Genomic DNA, 20,316 nt, shown 5'->3' with positions numbered 1-20,316 from the left:
ATGAGTTTATGAACAATAAAAATGGATTTAATTTGCTTGATAACTTTTGCTGCAACACATGGCAGAATGTCAAGTCAAACCATGGTCAAAATATTTTGATCTGAAAGTTACAGGGAGTCCAATAAAATTCAACTTGTGTCCATGCAGTATGCTCCATTTGCAGATGTCTCAAGAAAATTATAATACTCCTAATATTTACAATCTACCTTCCACATCAGGTATAAACCCCAAGGGCGAAACTAAAGGATACACAGAAGCAGTTCATGGATGATTTTTGTTCCTTTAGTTAAGAGGTGACTGGCTTGTCTCATATCCTTCCCACAGCAAATGTAACCAAGATTGGGAATTTCATAAATAACAGGGAATTAAACCTCATATTTGAAATGCTTGCATATTGATGAATTTCACATTTAGGAATGTTTGAAACAGGCTCTATCGCCTGCGGCTATGTTGAATGGCCCACTGGTTGGTTACCACCCATAAAGATTGCTGCATTTGACTCTGTTTAATTGAACCATCTTGTTTGATATTGACATGACTAGAAAACTATGATGCTACTAACACAGCAAAATTTCTGGGCTGACAGCTTGTGTATTACATCTCACTGGTCTCACTCATTTACAGGACAAATAAAAGTATCTGACAATCAGCTCACAGGAATAATGCATGTCTCCTGCGAGTATCTGTAACAGCCTCAAATATTAGTTGCTGCCTGCGGTGCTGCTCATGAGAAATCCAAGCCGACACTGTTTTACAACTGGAGGAATGCATAATACGTCAAATATAATGGATCTCCTGTGGTTCTGCTCCCAGGCTAAACAATTAGGAAAATACCACATCTCTGTCTGCCTCTGATCATCTCCCTCTTTGCCTCTTGCACGTTATCTTGCTCGCTCCTTTTTGCTCCAAGGGCAAGGAGTCAAACTTCTGCCAGCTACAGGAATCATGTCGCTTGTGCATCTCTGGGATTGTAGCAGGAGCTATTGGAGTGTGGTTGGGAGAGCTGGGGACTGAGTGGGAAGAGAGCAGGAAGCCGAAACCCCAAGGCAGCACTGGGAGACACAGGCTCTAGCTGCATTAATAATATTGTTACTGTGCACCCCACTTTCCACTGGGCTGGTTCTATTACTGCTGCTGCATTCGGTTTTATCATGCATTGATTTTACTTCCATTTATATTGCAGCCTGACAAAGGTAAGCCCAGGACCTTGGGTGACCAGTGTTGGGCCTGGAAGCCAGACAACTAGTGCATGGCTCAAAAACAGAAGGTTACAAGGTTACCACAATAGCCAGAAGGCAGGAAGTTTTCAGGGGATGCTAATTAACTTGGAAACTGGGGCATGATATTTTTACTTTTGGTACAGAGATTAATTTAGCAGCACAGTTGTTTTGTAAGTACACGTGCGATTCCCAGCAAAGCCCATCCTAGCTTCAATCCAGAACTCTCCACAGACAAAGGTCCCCTCAATACAGGACTCATGTCGGTAGGCTAAACTGAACACATTCATTTGGGTAATGGATGTCACTGGCTGGGCCAGCATTTCTCATCCCTGGATGCCCTTGAGAAGGTGGTAGTGAGATGCCTTCTTGAACTGCTGCAGCCAATTTAGTGTAGGTAGACTCAAGATGCTGTTAGGGAGGGAGACTTAGGAGTTTGACCCAGTGACAGGGAAGAAACAGTGACATATACAGTCATAGAGATGTGCAGCACAGAAGCAGAACCTTCAGTCCAACTTGTCCATGTTGACCAGATATCCTAGCCTAATCTAGTCCCATTTACCAGCACTTGGTCCATATTCCTCTGAACCTTTCCTATTCATATACCCATCCAGATGTCTTTTAAATGTTATAATTGTACCAGCCTCCATCACTTCCTCTGGCAACTCATTCCATATATGCACCACGCTCTGCATGAAAAAGTTGCCCCTTAGGTCCCTTTTAAATCTTTCCCCTCTCACCCTAAACCTATGCCCTCTAGTTCTGGACTCCCCCACCCCAGGGAAGAGACTTTGTCTGTTTAACCTATCCATGCCCCTCATGATTTTATAACTCTATAAGGTCACCCCTCAGCCTCTGATAGTCCAGGGGAAACAGCCTCAGCCTATTCAGCCTCTCCCTATAGCTCAAACCCTCCAACCCTGGCAACATCCTTGTAAATCTTTTCTGAATCCTTTCAAGTTTCATAACATCCTTCCTATAGGAAGGAGACTAGAACTGAACACAATATTCCAAAAGTGGCCTCACCAATATATCCAAGACTAGATTGTGCGAGACTTCAAGTGGAACTTGCAGCTGGGGGGAATCAGCTATCTTGGTCCTTCTAAACATGGTAGCAGTCATTGGTTCAGATGCCACTGTCTAAGAAATCTTGATGAATTTCTGACATCTCATTTTACCAGAACAAAGCCTCACTTTTGACAGACTGTGTGCGAGACACACAGACAGAGACAGAGATAGTGAGTCAGCACAGAGGACAGTTGTTATAGGGCTAAGGTACAACCAAGATATTTGGTTGAGAGTTTTATTTTGTGGTTATTATTTGTTAATGCAATAGTCAGCAGTTCCAAACACAGCATGAGAATCATATACAATATCGTTTAAACAATTTGATTGTTTGGTTTTATGGCACTATGTAAATAGTACTTACTGCTGGCCGCAGAGAAGATCAGTGGTACAATTCAGTGATTTGTGGCTACTTTTGAGTAAAGTGGTTACATTTGCAACTTAGCTGTTGAATAAAGCTGTTTTTGACTGGCACTCTTAACTAACAATAGACTGAGATCTTCGAGGTGCAGATTTGCTGACATACATGAGAAAGTTTTTTAATTTCATGAATAAGAGAAGCTGCATTTACAGCATCTGATCTTGTGAACTGCTTCCTTGTTGCTCAGAAAAGTAAATTTAATAAAGTCTTGCACAGGTTTTGGTATTCTCAGAAAAAAGAAATGTTGGCATGCTGCACTCTATTCTGGCGTTGTTTTTAGAGCGAAGTAGACAGCATTACAAAAATAAAATGCTTTAAACACCCTTTGCAAGTAACTTTCACCATAATGCAAGTGGTTTAGTCTTTTTTGAATGCTTGTGGGTAGTCACTCAATAGATCAGAAGCTACAGTTAGGCTACAGTTTTCATATTTTACAATCCAGGGTTCTTCCTGCAGAGCTGAAAATCTTCCCTCTATCTCAAGTTCTGCATTTTTCTTAAAATATCAGGCCTGCCCTTTGCATCTCAGCAGTTCCTGACAAGACCGATCATGACCCATTCAAGTGAACTCATGATGCAATGTTAGGTGGGTCAGGGTTAGTGCTGAGGAGGATGCAAAGAGGCTGCAGTGTTACAGACAGGTCGGGTGAGTGGACAAGAACATGGCAGACTGCACGTGATGTGGCAGTGTGATGCTACACATTTTGGTCGACTTTCTCAAAAATTTGGATGCCAGGAGTGGGACATATGTGCATTCAAAGGGACCTGGATGTTTCCATGAATGAATTGCACAAAGTAAACATGCAAGGATAGCTAAATGTTAGGAAGGCAAATGGTCTGTTAGGTTGGAAGATAAGAAATCTTATTGTAATTAAGCAGGCATTGGTGAGGTGACACTAGAAGTGGGATTACTGTGTACAGTGCTACCCAAAAAGGAATATACTTGCCCTTGAAGGAGTGCAAAATTCACTAAACTGGTTCCTGGGATGAAGGGATTGTCCTATGATAGGAGGTTGAGACAACCAGGCATATACTGTTTAGAGTTTAGAAGAACGAGAGCGGATCTCAAATATATAAAATTTATGATGTGTGGGAGGGTCGATGCTGACAGCTCCTTTCTCCTGGCTGGCGAGGAGCCGGGCCATTCAGGCCTGGGGCGAGGAGCCGGGCCATTTAGGACTTGACGAGGAGAAACCTCTTCATTCAGAAGGTTTGTGAATCTTTGGAATTCACTAGCCCAGAGGGTTGTGAATGCTCAGTTGTTGAGTATGTTCAAGATAGCAACTGGCAGATATTTGGATACTTCAGGAATTAAAGGATATGGGGATAATGCAGAGGTTGGAATAGACTAGCTGTAATCTAATTGATAGGGAAGCAGATTAGATTAGATTCCTTACAGTGTGGAAACAGGCCCTTCGACCCAACAAGTCCACACCGACCCTTCAAAGAGCAACCCACCCAGACCCATTCCCCTACATTTATCCCTGACTAATGCACCCAACACTAAGGGCAATTTAACACAGCCAATTCACCTGATCTGCACATCTTTGGACTGTGGGAGGAAGCCGGAGCACCCGGAGGAAACCCATGCAGACACGGGGAGAACGTGCAAACTCCACACAGACAGTCACCCGAGGTCCCTGGCACTGTGAGGCAGCGGTGCGAACCAGCGAGCCACCGTGCTGCCCCGGGAAAGGCCAGATTGCTTGATCCTGCTTCTACTCAGGAAAAAACTGCCTTTTAGAGGAGTTCATCTCAAGTTTAAAAGATGTGGGGAAATGCATTAAATATGGACATCTTGGATGAGGTATGGCAGTCTAAGTGCTGAGCAGATCTAATGATATTCGAGAGGGCTAACTGAAAACTGAAACAACAGCACATCAAGCTGCCTGCATTACTGGTTAGCTAAAATAATGAGGACCACTGGAGAAGATGCGGTCAGGTCAGCTCCATATCCACATTCAGCAGTGCTGCCCTTTGAACTGGCAATACCGAAACACAAGAAATAATACTGTGGCAAGTAATCCACTCAATTCAAGTGTGCTCTGTTGTATCTGAATCCATCTGTGTAAATTCCCATTGATTCCTGTGGGAAGTATCTCATTGTTCAGTTTGAGATGAACACTGCTGCAAGACACTGCCTTGGTGCACTGTCTGGGAACAAGACGGATCACCTATTCTGAAAGGCAACGTGAACCAGGTTCACAGAAGGGAAGGTCGACAAGACAGTGTCCAGTTAAACCACATTACACACGATTCATGGAACAGACTGTCTCGAGATGCAGGGGATCTGACATTTCAAAGGCCTTTCAATCATACCTCAGCTGAAATTAGAGAAAAAGATTCAGTTTCTGTTGCGTTTGCAGGTTCCCCAGGCCTTTAGGGTGAGAGGGGAAAGATATAAAAGAAACCTAAGGGGCAACTTTTTCACACAAAGGGTGGTACTCATATGGAATGAGCTGCCAGAGGAAGTGGTGGAGGCTGGTACAATTGCAGCATTTAAAAGGCACTTGGATAGGTATGTGAATAGGAAGGGTTTGGAGGGATATGGGCCGGGTGCTGGCAGGTGGGAGGAGACAGGGTTAGGATATCTGGTCGGCATGGACGGGTTGGACCGAAGGGTCTGTTTCCGTGCTGTACATCGCTATGACTCCAAGAAGCCAAACAAGATCAAAATATTTGTGACTGCAGCTCTAAATGTCAAACATCAAACAAAATGGAAACTAAAGCGCGGGCTATAAGGAAATTAACTTCTTTTGTTCAGTTTCAGGAGATTCACTGAACCTTCTGAGAGGGTTTTTGTTTAATAAAAAGTGTTGTGACAGTCCCGACAGAGTCATTGCAAAGGAGATGGGTGCAGCTTTATTCCTTGAAGACAATTACTGCTTTGACAGATCTAGTGTTATTTATTGAGGAGTGGCCAGGAGTGAGAGGAAGCCTTTTTGAATTGAAACACAGTCTCATGATACGAGAGTGAGACTGTGGTCACTTTTGCTTACAGATAACACAGGTCTCTCTCACAGTCAAAGCAGCAACTGGAGACTTCTCTGCCAATGATGAATCCGACACAAAAGGGCAGACAGCAATTCCTGTTCTTTCTGTTGGAGGTACTTTACAATGCAACAAGATCCAAATATTAACAAATTCTCCTTATCATCTGTATACTTGCAATGACATCAATGCACAATGTCGCTGGATATAACACAGACTCATGTGTTTTCTCCAGTCAAGCTCTGACCAAAGCAACACTTCTCCATAAACATGATCAAGATCTGAAGCAAGCTAGAATAAGCTAGAAAGCTCCTGCAACAATGCTGTTCAGAGAATGTTTAAAGTAATTCCCTAAACACAGCATTAGATCAAATACTGTGGGTGTAGAATGTGCTTTAAATGCTGGTAATAAGTGGCACAGAGTTCAGCTGTGCAATACCAATATGCCAAACTGCATGGAATAGGGCAAGGCCAATATAAAGAATGCAACTGCTAAGATTTCTTTGAGAAAGATAAGACAGAGGCTCAAAGTGCGAGATGATTGTGTGATATCAGTATTGCAAAGGAAAGTAAATCATTCACGGCACATTGTAGTACTTTCAATTTATAGTTGTATAGGGCAGCGCAGGACTTTAGTGCATTAATGTATAAACAGTTCTTCAGAGTCCCATGGGACTGAATAGAATATGAAATTGGACCTTTAGAATCTCTTTTTAGATTCATTTTAGTTAGCAGCATTGAGGCATGCAAATGCACTACAATGAGTTCAATAACCAAAAGACCACGCTGGGTTACGACTGTCATGAAATCCCTTGAACATTCGAGACACATGTATAAAACAGTTTAGTCACAGCTCTATTTCCTCCAATTAGTGGGGTCATTGTTAAACTGGAGAGCTCAGCTCAGTGGAAGGATATTCAAGGACCTTCTTTTGAAGTACTTATTATTACAATAGCTTCAAGCAGCAGTTTACAGGAATTAGAAGGAAAAGAGAAACATTCCAATTTTTATATCGAAACTACATTTTTGTCATGCCTTATACATCTCTCAAATAGCTAAAAGATCATTTGCAATCATTTCTAATTTTCAGTCACTGCAATGTAAACAAATATGCCAGCTGACATCCGCTTCGAAGAGTGCCACAGATGGCAAATGAAGTATGACCAACTCAAAAAAAACGATGATGTTGGATTTACACAGCAGCTCAGGCAGCATGTGTGGTGAGAGGACAGTGAGAGTGAGTTAGTGTTTCAATAGAACAGTTTGAATGACTGGAACACAAGTGGAGAAAGACTTTGATTACAACAACCTTGAAAGGAGGTGAACAAGAGGGGACTTCTACAAGTCTAGAAACATCATAAAAAGGGGCCTCACATGCTGCTACACCATTCAATGGCTGACCTTGTATATAAACTGGACTTTTCCCACATTCCTCGATTCCCTTGCTGCCCAAGAACCTATTGATTCCAGTCTTCAATATACCCAGTGACTCAGTCCCCACAGCTCCCTCAGTGACAGAGAGCTCGAAAGATTCACCAGCCTCAGAGTGAAGACGTTTCTTACGTCAATACAAAACAGATGATACCTTATCCTGAGAACATGTCCCCACGTTCTAGATTCTTCTCCTGGGGGAAACATCTTCCCGTATTTACCCTTTTGAGGCCTCAGAATTTTCTGTGGCTTGAAAGGGCAAAGCTGAGCACTGATTCAAGACAAGACAATAGGTACAAACCGGGACAAACACATTCCTGTAAAACAGAGTGCCACAGAACTGACAACAATTTCCAGATGAGATCAAAGGATTCATTCAATGACAAAAGGTTGGTTGTGTGCTGAGTAATACTCAAGGTACTTGACACATTTGAAGACCAGCAGTGGTATCACTGCCAACCCACCAGTTTAGAGGGATATGAGCCAAATGAGACAAGATTAATTTTGGATATCTGGTCAGCATGGAGTTAGACTGAAGGGTCTGTTTCCATGCTGTATAGCTTTATGACTGTCGAAATCCTGATGAAGGGTTTACGTCCAAAACATCAACTCTCCTGCTCCTCAGATGCTGCCTGACCTGCTGTGCTTTTCCAGCGCCACACTTTTAGACTGACTCTCCAGCATCTGCAGTCCTCACGTTGTCTCAGCTCTATGACTTTGTCCTCCAGGAAAGCCCAGGTAAAAAGCAAGACATCACTACCAACAGCTCTTCAGGTGTTAACTGGCTGCTCAAGATCTAGGCATAAGTAGCTGGCAGAGCTGGCACAGATCTGATTATCAAACACAGCTCTAAGTAGCAGCTCAGTGCCAGTCACAGCTGGATCACACAAGATCATGGACTGCAATGACAAACAGATACATACTGAAAAGAACGACATGATGTAACCTGCAGCTGTCTAAGCCACACAATAACTGTTCGAGGTCTGAACAACACACACAAGAACATTTCTTCCCAGCATGAATAATTAAATGGAAGTGAAGTAGTTATAAGTTGCACATCACTAGGTGCAATTCATATGAGTCATTTAAACATTGTATTTATTTTAACACAAGTACCATAAAATAATTTTAGTTTGAACAGTTAATGCTTACAACAGAATATCGAACTGACCTACCAATAGAACATAACATACCAGAACACAGAATAGTCATCTGAACAGCAACACAATGCGAGCTTGAAGCACAGAAGCTAATGTAACTGATTTAGTTCTTTAAAATGAAAATGTATTTCCTGCAGTACTAGTTAACCATTTCTCAAGAGTAAATAGAAATATCTGGATGACTCCCGGTGCTACAAGTGAATGAGGGTAGGAATAGGAAGATAGAGCAGATGAATGCATGGCTGAGGAGCTGGTGTTTGGGAGAAGGATTCACATTTTTGGATCATTGGAATCTCTTTTAGGATAGTGGTTACCTGTACAAGAAGGATGGATTGCACCTAAATTGGAAGGGGACTAACATACCGGCAGGGAGATTTGCTAGAGCTCCTCGGGAGGATTTAAACTAACAAGGTGGAGGGGGGGGGGGTGGGACCCAGGGAGATAGTGAGGAAAGAGATCAATCTGAGACTGGCACAGTTGTGAAATGAAGCAAGTCAAACAGTCAGGGCAGGCAGGGACAAAGCAGAGAACAAGGTAGGACTCATAAATTAAACTGCATTTATTTCAATGCAAGGGGCCTAACAGGGAAGGCAGATGAACTCAGGGCATGGTGAGGAACATGGAACTGGGATATCATAGCAATTACAGAAAATGTGGCTCAGGGATAGACAGGACTGGCAGCTTCATGTTCCAGGATAGAAATACTCCAGGAAGGACAGAAAGGGAGGCAAGAGAGGAGGGGGTTGGCGTTTTTGATAAGAGATAGCATTACAGCTGTGCAGAGGGAGGATATTCCCGGAAATACATCCAGGGAAGCTATTTGAGTGGAACTGAGAATTAAGAAAGGGATGATAACCTTATTGGGATTGTATTATAGACCCCCAAATAGTCAGAGGGAAATTGAGAAATAAATTTGTATGGAGATCTCAGTTATTTGTAAGAATAATAGGGTGGTTATGGTCGGGGATTTTAAGTTTCCAAACAGACTGGGACTGCAACAGTGTTAAGGGTTTAGATGGAGAGGAATTTGTTGAGTGCGAACAAGACAATTTTCTGATTCAGTATGTGGATGTACCTACTGGAGAAAGTGCAAAACTTGACCTACTCTTGGAAAATAAGGCAGGGCAGGTGACTGAGGTGTCAGTGGGGGAGCACTTTGGGGTCAGCAACCATAATTCTGTTAGTTTTAAAATAGTGACGGAAAAAGATAGACCAGATCTAAAAGTTGAAGTTCTAAACTGGAGAAAGGCCAATTTTGACGGTATTAGGCAAGAACTTTCAAAAGCTGATTGGGGGCAGATGTCCGCAGGTAAAGGGACGGCTGGAAAATGGGAAGCCTTCAGAAATGAGATAACAAGAATCCAGACACAGTATATTCCTGTCAGGGTGAAAGGAAAGGCTGGTAGGTATAGGGAATGCTGGATGATGATAAGAAAAAGAAGGAAGCATATGTCAGGTATAGACAGGATAGATCAAGTGAATCCTTAGAAGAGTATAAAGGCAGTAGGATTATACTTAAGAGGGAAATCAGGAGGGCAAAAAGGGGACATGAAAGCGCTTTGGCAAATAGAGTTAAGGAGAATCCAAAGGGTTTTTACAAATACATTAAGGACAAAAGGGCAACTAGGGAGAGAATAGGGCCCCTCAAAGATCAGCAAGGTGGCCTTTGTGTGGAGCCACAGGAAATGGGGGAGATTCTAAACGAGTATTTTGCATCAGTATTTACTGTGGAAAAGGATATGGAAGATATAGACTGTAGGGACATCTTGAATAATTTCCATTTTACAGAGGAGGCTGGTGGGTGTCTTGAAACCGGGAAAGGTGGATAAATCCCATGACCTGATCAGGTGTACCTGAGATCTCTGTGGGAAGCTAGAGAAGTGATTACTGGGCCTCTTGCTGAGATATTTGTATCATTGATAGTCACAGGTGAGGTGCCGGAAGACTGGAGGTTGGCTAACGTGGTGATACTGTTTAAGAAGAGTGGTAAGGACAAGCCAGAGAACTATAGACCAGTGAGCCTGACATCAGTGGTGGGCAAGTTGTTGGAGGGAATCCTAAGGGACAGGATGTACATGTATTTGGAAAGGCAAGGACTGGTTAGGGATAGTCAACATGGCTTTATGCGTGGGAAATCATGTCTCACAAACTTGATTAAGCTTTTTGAAGTAACAAAGAGGATTGATGAGGGCAGAGCAGTAGATGTGATCTATGTGGACTTCAGTCAGGCGTTCGACAAGGTTTCCCATGGGAGTTTGATTAGCAAGTTTAGATCTCATGGAATACAGGGAGAACTAGCCATTTGGATATAGAACTGGCTCAAAGGTAGAAGACAGAGGGTGGTGGTGGAGGGTTGTTTTTCAGACTGGAAGTCTGGAGTGCCACAAGGATCGGTGCTGGGTCCTCTATGTTTTGTCATTTACATAAACGATTTGGATGTGAGCATAAGAGGTATAGTTAGTAAGTTTGCAGATGACACCAAAATTGGAGGTGCAGTAGACAGCGAAGAAGGTTACCTCGAATTACAACGGGATCTTGATCAGAAGAGCCAATGGGCTGAGAAGTTGCAAATGGAGTTTAATTTAGATAAATGCGAGGTGTTGCATTTTGGAAAGGCAAATCTTAGCAGGACTTATACACTTAATGGTAAGGTCTTAGGGAGTGTTGCTGAACAAAGAGACCTTGGAGTGCAGGTTCATAGCTCCTTGAAAGTGGAGTCGCAGGTATATAGGATAGTGAAAAGGCATTTGGTATGCTTTCCTTTATTGGTCAGAGTATTGAGTACAGGAGTTGGGAGGTCATGTTGCGGCTGTACAAGACATTGGTTAGGCCACTTTTGGAATATTGCGTGCAATTCTGGTCTCCTTCCTGTTGGAAGGGTGTTGTGAAACTTGAAAGGGTTCAGAAAAGATTTACAAGGATGTTGCCAGGGTTGGAGGATTTGAGCTATAGGGAGAGGTTGAATAGGCTGGGGCTGTTTTCTCTGGAGTGTTGGAGGCTGAGGGGTGACCTTATAGAGCTTTATAAAATCATGAGGGGCATGGATAGGGTAAACAGACAAGGTCTTTTCCATAGGGTGGGGAGTCCAGAACCAGAAGACATAGGTTTAGGGTGAGAGGGGAAAGATATAAAAGAGATCTGAGGGGCAACATTTTCACGCAGAGGGTGATAAGTGTATGGAATGAGCTGCCAGAGGAAGTGGTGGAGGCGGGTACAACTGCAACATTTAAAAGGCATTTGGATGGGTATATGAATAGGAAGGGTTTGGAGGGATATGGGCCGGGTGCTGACAGGTGGTACTAGATTAGGTTGGGATATCCGGTCGGCACGGAAGGGTCTATTTCCATGCTGTACATCTCTATGACTCTAAGTATCACTGCTTCAAGAATGAAAGCTCATCAGGACTGACACAGTACAAAGCTACTGTTAATGAGAACTGCAGTTTCGGACAGGAAATTAGAAAGCATTTATGATATGCACAGATGGGGAAATATGAGCAGCATATTAGACACGATCAGCAGTGATTGAAAGTATGGATGTTCACAATCAGGTATGCAAAATTACTAGCTGTCTGCCTGTTTCTCAAGCCATGGACTTTGGCTCAGGAATTCTGTAATAGTATTTATGTATATTTCATGGATTTGTCGGCTGACTACTCTGTGTTATTGTAGGATAGTACTTGGCATTTTCAACAGAAATGGCACTTTTATTTTAAAAACTGTGAGCAACCAATGTCTTTAGAAAACAGCGATGCATGTGGGGTCCCTGCTATTGTGCCGATAACTGTGGGGGTTCTCAAAGATTTGGCAGAATGGCTTTAAAGGTCACACTCATATGCAATAGGCCCATTGGAGCCCTCCAGAGAGGGTTAATCATTGTGTACACACTAACAATCCGGTGATGAAAATCCAGAGTTTTAATAAAACTCATCATCTAAAAAAGGACAAAAGTTGGCAAAATTAATAACAAATAGTGAGCTGTATTGAAAACAGGCAGAGACCAAACAGTGCTGATGAATAAGAGGAAAAAAAAATTGCATTTTTAATTGCACTTTGCATGGGTGCCCAATTAAGTGCTTTTTGACATGTTGTGAGCTCCCACAAATAGCAAAGTAATTAGGATTGGCTCACTGGTTTTCCATGATGTTGAGGAATGAATATTCGCCAGAACACTAGCCTGAACTCTCCAGTTCTTCTTTGAAAGAGTGGGATCTCTTCCATCCACCTGAGCAGATAGGTGGGGCCTCAGTTTACTGCTCCCTTCAAAAAGACAACACTGCCAACACTACAGCACTCCCTCAGTACTGCCACTCCAGTGTCAACTTGGACTTTTCTGCACAAGCCCTGGCGTGGGACTTGAGATTCAGAAATGAGTCAGCCACAGCTGACAAGAATCTCCGTTGATGTTGGGAGAAGTTGCTGGAGTTGACAAGGATTTGGTCTGGGTGAGCTGCTATGAAGAACATTTATAAACAAAACTGGAGAGGATACTTGGATTGTGTATCATGAAATCTGGAAATGACTGCAAGCTCTGCTGGCTAGCTGGCAGCATTAGGGGAGACTGATACTGTTCAAGATGGAATTTAGTACGATAAAAATGCACACCAGAACCAAAAATATGACACCCGTGATAAATGATTGCCCATTTATAAACATGGAAAATGACTGCCCATTATCGACCTTCACAAAGCACTGACTGTATGCAACTGTTGTCATATTGCTGAGCATGCGCTGTGGATGCATCAGAAGAGTTTCTGAACATTAGTCAGAATAGACTAGTTTAACCCTGGACAACCCACTAAATCAAAGAAAACAAATCAAAAATACTGCAGATGCAGAAATTGGAAGGAAAAAAAAACTATTGACACCAATCAGGCAGGAATCATCTGCAGAGGAGAGGAAGAAACTTAAGGTGAACGTTTCAGATCTATGATCTTTCCATTTGCATTATCTTTTGCTTTTGTCATTCAACCGTATGGAGTAGTAGGCATTACCTGCAAAAGTTCAGGGCTCTCAGATGTATTTCGTGCATCCAGGGTCCCACTTGAACTGCATGCTCTGCCTAAACACTATTGTTTGCTCAGCACTGGCACAAAGACACCAAAGCGGCTGCATGGACAAGGTGGCTTTAACACTGCACACTGGTTACAATACAATTGCACTTTGGTGCTCCGATGCATCATCAAGCAGTTTCCCCTGAATAGCTGACTCCTCGTCCATCTGAACTCACAAGAGATGTGGGGATAAGGCACCTTTAATCAGTACTCCATGTGGGGCTTTCAGTAAATAGCCTCAATCTTCCCTGCTCAATGGTAACATAGGAATCAAACACAAGGGCAGCTTCCACACTCTCAATGCTGAAACGTTCAAGCAGTACTGCATTTGTGGTTTTCCTTTTTTGGATAAGGTAGAATAGGTGGAGAGAGAATCTCCACCTCTCCTTGCAAGTTTTACCCATAATTACTCACCTTTCTGGAGATTAAATAAGTTCTGGAAAACGCAAATGAAGTGTGTGGGGTAAATGAAATGGGTGTAAACAATTTATATTCATATTTTTTAGTATCAAACAACAGGGAAAAGATCAGAATAACTACTGCAGTTCCTAAATTGTGATTACTGGCAGTAACGACTTTAGACAAGGAGACAAATGCAGTCACGTACTTCTTCACTTTTGCAACAAGACATCTTCTCCAAATGAACCAATGCTTATTGCAACACATTCTATCCTAATAAAGTCAATAACACAAGAGCAACAGTAGGCCATTCAGCCCATCCAGTCTGTTCTGTCATTCAATGAGATCACGGCTGACCTGACAATACTCACCTTCCGTTTTTCCCCATAACCATTGATTCCTTACTGATTAACATTCAGCCATGAATATTCTTGATGACCCAGCCTTGACAGCCCTCTGTGGTGAAGAATTCCATAGACTCTCAATCCTCAAAAGAAATTCCTCCTCATCTCTGCTTTAAATATTCTGAGATTATGCCCTCTGGTCCAAGACTCGCACAACATTTGCGCATCTCCCCTGTCAAATCCTTTAAAGGGTCTTATATGTTGTTTCAATACGGTCACCTCTCATTCTTCAATTTTCCACCAGGCACAAACCCAATCTACTCAATCTCTCCTCATAAGACAGTGCTTCCATAGGTGGTATCAACCTAGAGAACTTTCTCTGGACTGCCTCCAATTACAGCATATATTTCCTCAGATAAGGGGCCCAAACCTCTTCACACTATTCCAGCTGCGGCCTGAGTAGTGCATTGTATAGTTTTAGCAAAACCTCCAGTCAAGACAAGTTTAGTACAAACATGTTTCAATTCAAACCCTTCATGGTTTCACACATTAACTACAGAGGAACCTCTATTATCCGAACGACACAGGCAGGGAGTATTTTGTTCGGATAATCGAATGTTTGGATAACAGAGTTTAGCCAAGCATCAGGACCTTGCGATCTTGCCAGATAATCCAAAATTCGGATAATCGAATGCCAGATAATCAAGGTTCCTCTGTATTTGTTGTAGAACCATGTGCAGTGAAATTAGGGGGTGGTTCTCATCATAATTAAAACACAGCATTGTACCCCTGCCCGGACGGAATTTCACATTGGCCCCAAAGTCCCGTACTTCCCCCGGGAACCTGTGCCCCACAACCTGAGCCACCTCCGGAATTTTAGTTTTGCCCTTTTTAAAGGACATAAAACGACGGGCCCTGTATCGGCTGCTGCTGCACACCGTCCACCTCATCTCTCTCACCCACCGTCCGGACACGCCGTGGCGTGCCCATTTGCCACCGGGCGGTGGGGATCCCCAGTGGAGGGCTCTCTACACGGGAGTCCTCCCCTCTTTCTCTCGGGGATCTGGGGTGGAGGGTGCTGCACGCAGCAGTCCCCTGCAACCGCAGATTGCGGTGGTTCACAGACTCCCAGCCCAACTGCTTGTTCTGTGGCGCTGTGGACCATGTATATATTGGGTGTGGGCGTTTGCACTCCCTTTTTGATTTTCTGAAAAACCTCCTCCTCTGCTTTTGGTTGCAGTTCAGTCCCACGCTCCTGATCTTCAGGCACTCGGTATGGAGGAAGGAGGGCAGGTCTGAAGACCTCCTCGTGAGTCTGCTCCTGGGCCTGGCCAAACTGACCATTAACAGGTCGAGGCAGCGGGCCATGGAGGGGGCCGTTAGGGCCGACTGCCTGCCCCTCTTCTGGGGTTACGTTAGAGCCCGGGTGTCCTTGGAGAAGGAGCACGCGGTGTCGACCAACACCCTGGAGTTGTTCAGGGAGAGGTGGGCGCCGCAGGGAGTGGAGTGCATCATTTCTCCCTCCAACTCTATTTTGATTTAGTCCCTACCCTCCCCTTCACTGTTTTGATCACACAGCACTGCCCTTTGATGTGAAGGGCAGTGTTTGTCACTGGCCACCCGGGTGTTTTCCTATCTTCCTGGTGGTGGAAATTGAATAAAGATTCGTGCACATTGTGTCTTTCACTGTGTCTCACACCTATACACACACCATGGGTGCTGGGGGAAAAATAAGCACTACCGCGGTGAGGCGGTATTGTGGGGGGGGGTTAAAAAAAATTAAACAGAGATTCCTATCACACAGCACTTAAAAAATGAGGAAAAAAAAAAAGAGGGGAAAAAAACACAGCATTGTACCCCTGCCCGGACGGAATTTCACATTGGCCCCAAAGTCCCGTACTTCCCCCGGGAACCTGTGCCCCACAACCTGAGCCGCCTCCGGAATTTTAGTTTTGTCCTTTTTAAAGGACATAAAATGACGGGCCCTGTATCGGCTGCTGCTGCACACCGTCCACCTCTTCTCCCTCACCCACCGCCCGGACACACCTTGGTGTGCCCATTTGCCACCGGGCGGTGGGGATCCCCAGTGGAGGGCCCTCTACACGGGAGTCCTCCCCCTTTCTCTCGGGGATCTAGGGTGGAGGGTGCTGCACGCAGTGGTCCCCCGCAACCGTAGATTGCGGTGGTTCATGGACTCCCAGCCCAACTGCTTGTTCTGTGGAGTCCGTGGACCATGTATTTTTTTGGGTGCGGCCGTTTGCACTTCCTTTCTGATTTTCTTAAAAACATTCTTCTCTGTTTTTGGTTGCACTTCAGTCCCACACTCCTGATCTTCGGGCACCCGGTACGGAGGGGGGAGGGCAGGTCTGAGGACCTCCTCGTGGGTCTGCTCCTGGGCCTGGCCAAACTGGCCATAAACAGGTCCAGGCAGCGGGCTGTGGAGGGGGTCGTTAGGGCCGACTGCCTGCCCCTCCTCTGCAGTTATGTTAGAACTCGGGTGTCTCTGGAGAAGGAACACGCAGTGTCCACCAACACCCTGGAGTTGTTCAGGGAGAGGTGGGCGCCACAGGGAGTGGAGTGTATTATTTCCCCGTCCAATTCTATTTTGATTTAATTCCTGCCCTCCCCTTCACTGTTTGATCACACCGCATTGTCCTTTGATGTGAAGGGCACTGCTTGTCACTGGCCACTCGGGTGTTTTCCTATCTTCCTGGTGGTGGAATTGAATAAAGATTCGAGCACCTTGTGTCTTTCACTGTGTCTCACACCTGCACACACACACAACATGGGTGCGGGGGGGAAAATATAAGCACTACTGCAGTTAGGCAGTAGTGTGGGGGTAAAAGAAAAAATTAAAAAAAAATACAACACTCTTCAACCAATCCTTAGAAGTGCGTCATCCCCTACAATGCCCTTCACAGCTGACAAAAATATTCACACATCATTAGCTACTGATGACTGTATCAAAACAGCCACAAGTAACACTGAAAAACAGTCAGATTCAGTATCGCTACCCTGTTGCAGCAGAAACAATGTTCCACAAATATCAAATGCTGTGAGATGTTCTAATAAACATTAGCTTCTCATGAATAACTAACAAATGGGCTCAAGTTGAGGGATTCTTTGGAACTGGTACAACTTGTCAACCAAATGAATTGAAGGTACTCAGACTTTTGTGTTGTTGCTACATTTGCATGAACTCTTTTTAAAAAATACTGTCAGACGGATTAATTTTCATTAGGTGGTGATTGAATTATTCAGTACTACTCAAGATTTCATTGCAGACAGCTTCATGTGCCCATGTGTCATGTGGAAGGGGTAAACCAATATCTTTATTGCTGTCATAAAATCTTTCCAACCAGGAAATCTGTCCCATTTTATGCTATAAAACTAATGCAAGTTAATATTTACAATTCTGAACTTTATTCTTTACACTCCATTTTCAATGACAGAAGATGCACCATTTCTGGCATATCATCACTAAATAAAATCCATAAGTTTCTTCAGAAGTGTGGTCAGTAACAAATCCAAATAGTGAATTTGGCAGAAACTGGCTTACCTGAAGAGTCGTCAATAAATGAAACCACAAGGTTTTTTTTTTAAAAAGTAATTTCAATGAATGACACAGGGCTAGATTAACACAAGGTAAAAAGGAATAGAACATCATGCTTATAGGTTCAGACAAAGTAGACTGGGAAGAGGCCACAAATCCATCCATTAAGCCAGTGGGCCTCAGATCAGTTCCAGTTTAAAATGTTTGGTGCAGGTGCTGAACAAATTGAAAAGTACTTTGAAAATTTCAAGTATATCAGAAGCATAGAAGATTTCAAGATGACATTTCAGTAAAACATGTCTGGGTTGCTATATCTAATGCTAATGTTGATCTTGCTTTGCGCACCTCCTGTACCATGCAACCTGTATGCCTTGCTCTGTCTGAGCACCCTTTCATCTCTATACCCTTACTTGCTATGATCTGCCTGTACTACTTACTACTTTTCACTGTACCTAGGTACATGTGACTACAATAAATCAAATCAAAAATCTGCATACGCTGGACGTACTAAGATCTTGTGGCACAGTGGCAGTATCCCGACCTCTAGGCCAAAAGATCTGGGTTCAACTCGTACCTGCCCTGGAGAGTGTCATAACATGTCTGAGCAGGTCGATTAAAATAACTAAACTAAATGCATGAGATGTGAGACACACAGATCTGGCAGGACCGTATTAAGATAAATTTCTAGTTGGTTGTGATTTCCAACATAATACCTCATGCTTGTCTCAAATCTCATTTCAACAAGAAATGCCAGGATTAAACACAAGGATGGCAGTCACAAACTGGAATGATAACCTATTATGTTCAAAAGAGCCTCTCATTACAAAAAAATGGAAGTCAGCAACTGCAACACAAGGTAATTAAAGAAGGTTTGCAACACTGAGGCACAAAAATGCAAGATTAAGAAACAATGTTGTAAATAAAAAAATGTTGACGGCCTCTGCCAGCAGGTTGGATTTGAAGTTCATAGTCTTCCCAGTGCCATCATATTCCAGTCAATACAGTAACAACTCTCAAAGTTCAGCACTGGAGAGATATTGAACAAATCTCTTTGCCTGCAATCTTTCATGGGGTTGCTGGAAAGATACACAACCTGGATATTGACAGAGCATATTAATGCTTTCTGTTTATATCCATGGCCTCTGGAGAATCACAGAGTTCAAGTCCCCAAGGTAATCAACAATTTGCTTTTGGTAAAGAATAATTTGTTCAGCATTTGGGGAAAATTTTAAAATTCCATAGTCAAGATATTGATTACATCAAGGCTACATTGTGGCAAAGAGAGCAGTGCACAATGCCAACTTTGTAGTAGACTCAATTTGTTGTAACTACCTTTGAATACTTTATATCAATTGCTTAGAATATAGACGGAACATGAAACAGCAATTAATCATATATGTTCAACCAACAAACATGTTATACAAATATAATAGGTAAGGATAACAGTCATGTTTCAGGAACCAGAAAAAAAAATGCTTCACTCTCTCGGAGGTCTTTCTCAAATCTAACCGGGGACTATGTGCCGTCCACTTTGTAACAGTTACTCCAAATAAGCAGGAACTGGGAGGCGGGTAATTTTGCTGGGTGGCAAGGAGCAAGCACTGAAAGGTTACCCCAACAAGTCCATCCCTTCCACAATGTCTTCTCTTACAGACTCAATTGGATACAGTACATACAAACGCAAATGGGAGGCTTTTGCAACGCTTTCCTTTTACCCCTGCACTCTCCATTCCCAAACAAAAACTAAATACACTACCATACTCATCCTTCCTTTTTTTTGACATGACGTTTTTCAGTAGATCGACCATTTATGGCTCTCGACACCAAATCTGGATAACCTCCCTTCCGACTGAGATACCCCCTCTACCCAGTTCTTATTAAACCCAAAAACAAAATTGGTCCCAAAGAGTAGAACTGGAGCAGGAAGAATTAAATAACCTAATATTATCAATGATTTTGGATGCAGGTGGATGATTCAGATCGGATTCATTTCATAAACTTGAGCTGTTTAAAGCATTGATGCTGCGGAAGTAGGTGGCGCCCACCACCCAGCTCTTCACCGGGGGTTCAGCCATTTCTCGCTTACCGAATCCATTGCTCCACTGATCGCTGTCCCCTCTTCTTCAGTTTTCATTCACTCTGTTTCTCCCCACACCGGACTTTCACCTCCGCTTCTCCGTCCCCATCCACATAGCACCGCTTCCGTTCCGCGCCTCCTCACCAACAAGTCGAGACCAGCAAGATGGGCCGCCTTTGCTGCTCGGCACCATCGCAGCTGAGCGCACGGACCCGCAGGCGCCCCCTGCAGGTTCCAGCAGGCACGTCGAGAGATAACACAGGGAAACAAGCAGGCTGGGACGTTATAGAGTTGCAGAGATGGCCAGCATGGAAACAGACCCTTTGGTCCAACCCGTCCTTTTGCCCGAAACGTCGATTTTACTGCTCCTCGGATGCTGCCTGAATTGCTGTGCTCTTCCAGCTCTTCCAGCACCACTGATCCAGAATCTGGTTTCCAGCATCTGCAGTCATTGTTTTTACCAACCTGTCCATGCCGACCAGATATCCCAACTCAATCAAGTCCCACCTGCCAGCACCCGGCCCATATCCCTCCAAACCCTTCCTATTCATATACCCATCCAAATGCCTCTTAAATGTTGCAATTGTACCAGCCTCCACCACTTCC

General features: G+C 43.7%; 1 protein-coding gene across 2 annotated transcripts in view; it reads right to left on the bottom strand.

Moving 5' to 3' along the window:
* LOC122543313 (5'-AMP-activated protein kinase subunit gamma-1) overlaps nt 1-19,930 on the bottom strand; it is a 62,213-nt gene extending 42,283 nt beyond the window's left edge. For both annotated transcript variants that reach the window (XM_043681830.1, XM_043681831.1), the window contains exon 1: nt 19,720-19,930. In XM_043681830.1, coding sequence (XP_043537765.1) covers nt 19,720-19,767 — 48 coding nt within the window. In that variant the 5' untranslated portion in view covers nt 19,768-19,930. The remainder of the gene's footprint in view (nt 1-19,719) is intronic.
* Between the last annotated feature and the right edge of the window lie 386 nt (nt 19,931-20,316).

Source organism: Chiloscyllium plagiosum, chromosome 43 (assembly GCF_004010195.1).
Source record: "Chiloscyllium plagiosum isolate BGI_BamShark_2017 chromosome 43, ASM401019v2, whole genome shotgun sequence".
Taxonomy (NCBI): Eukaryota; Metazoa; Chordata; class Chondrichthyes; order Orectolobiformes; family Hemiscylliidae; genus Chiloscyllium; species Chiloscyllium plagiosum.
The sequence above is the reverse complement of the archived record's forward strand: the minus strand, read 5'-3'. Positions and strand labels throughout refer to the sequence as shown.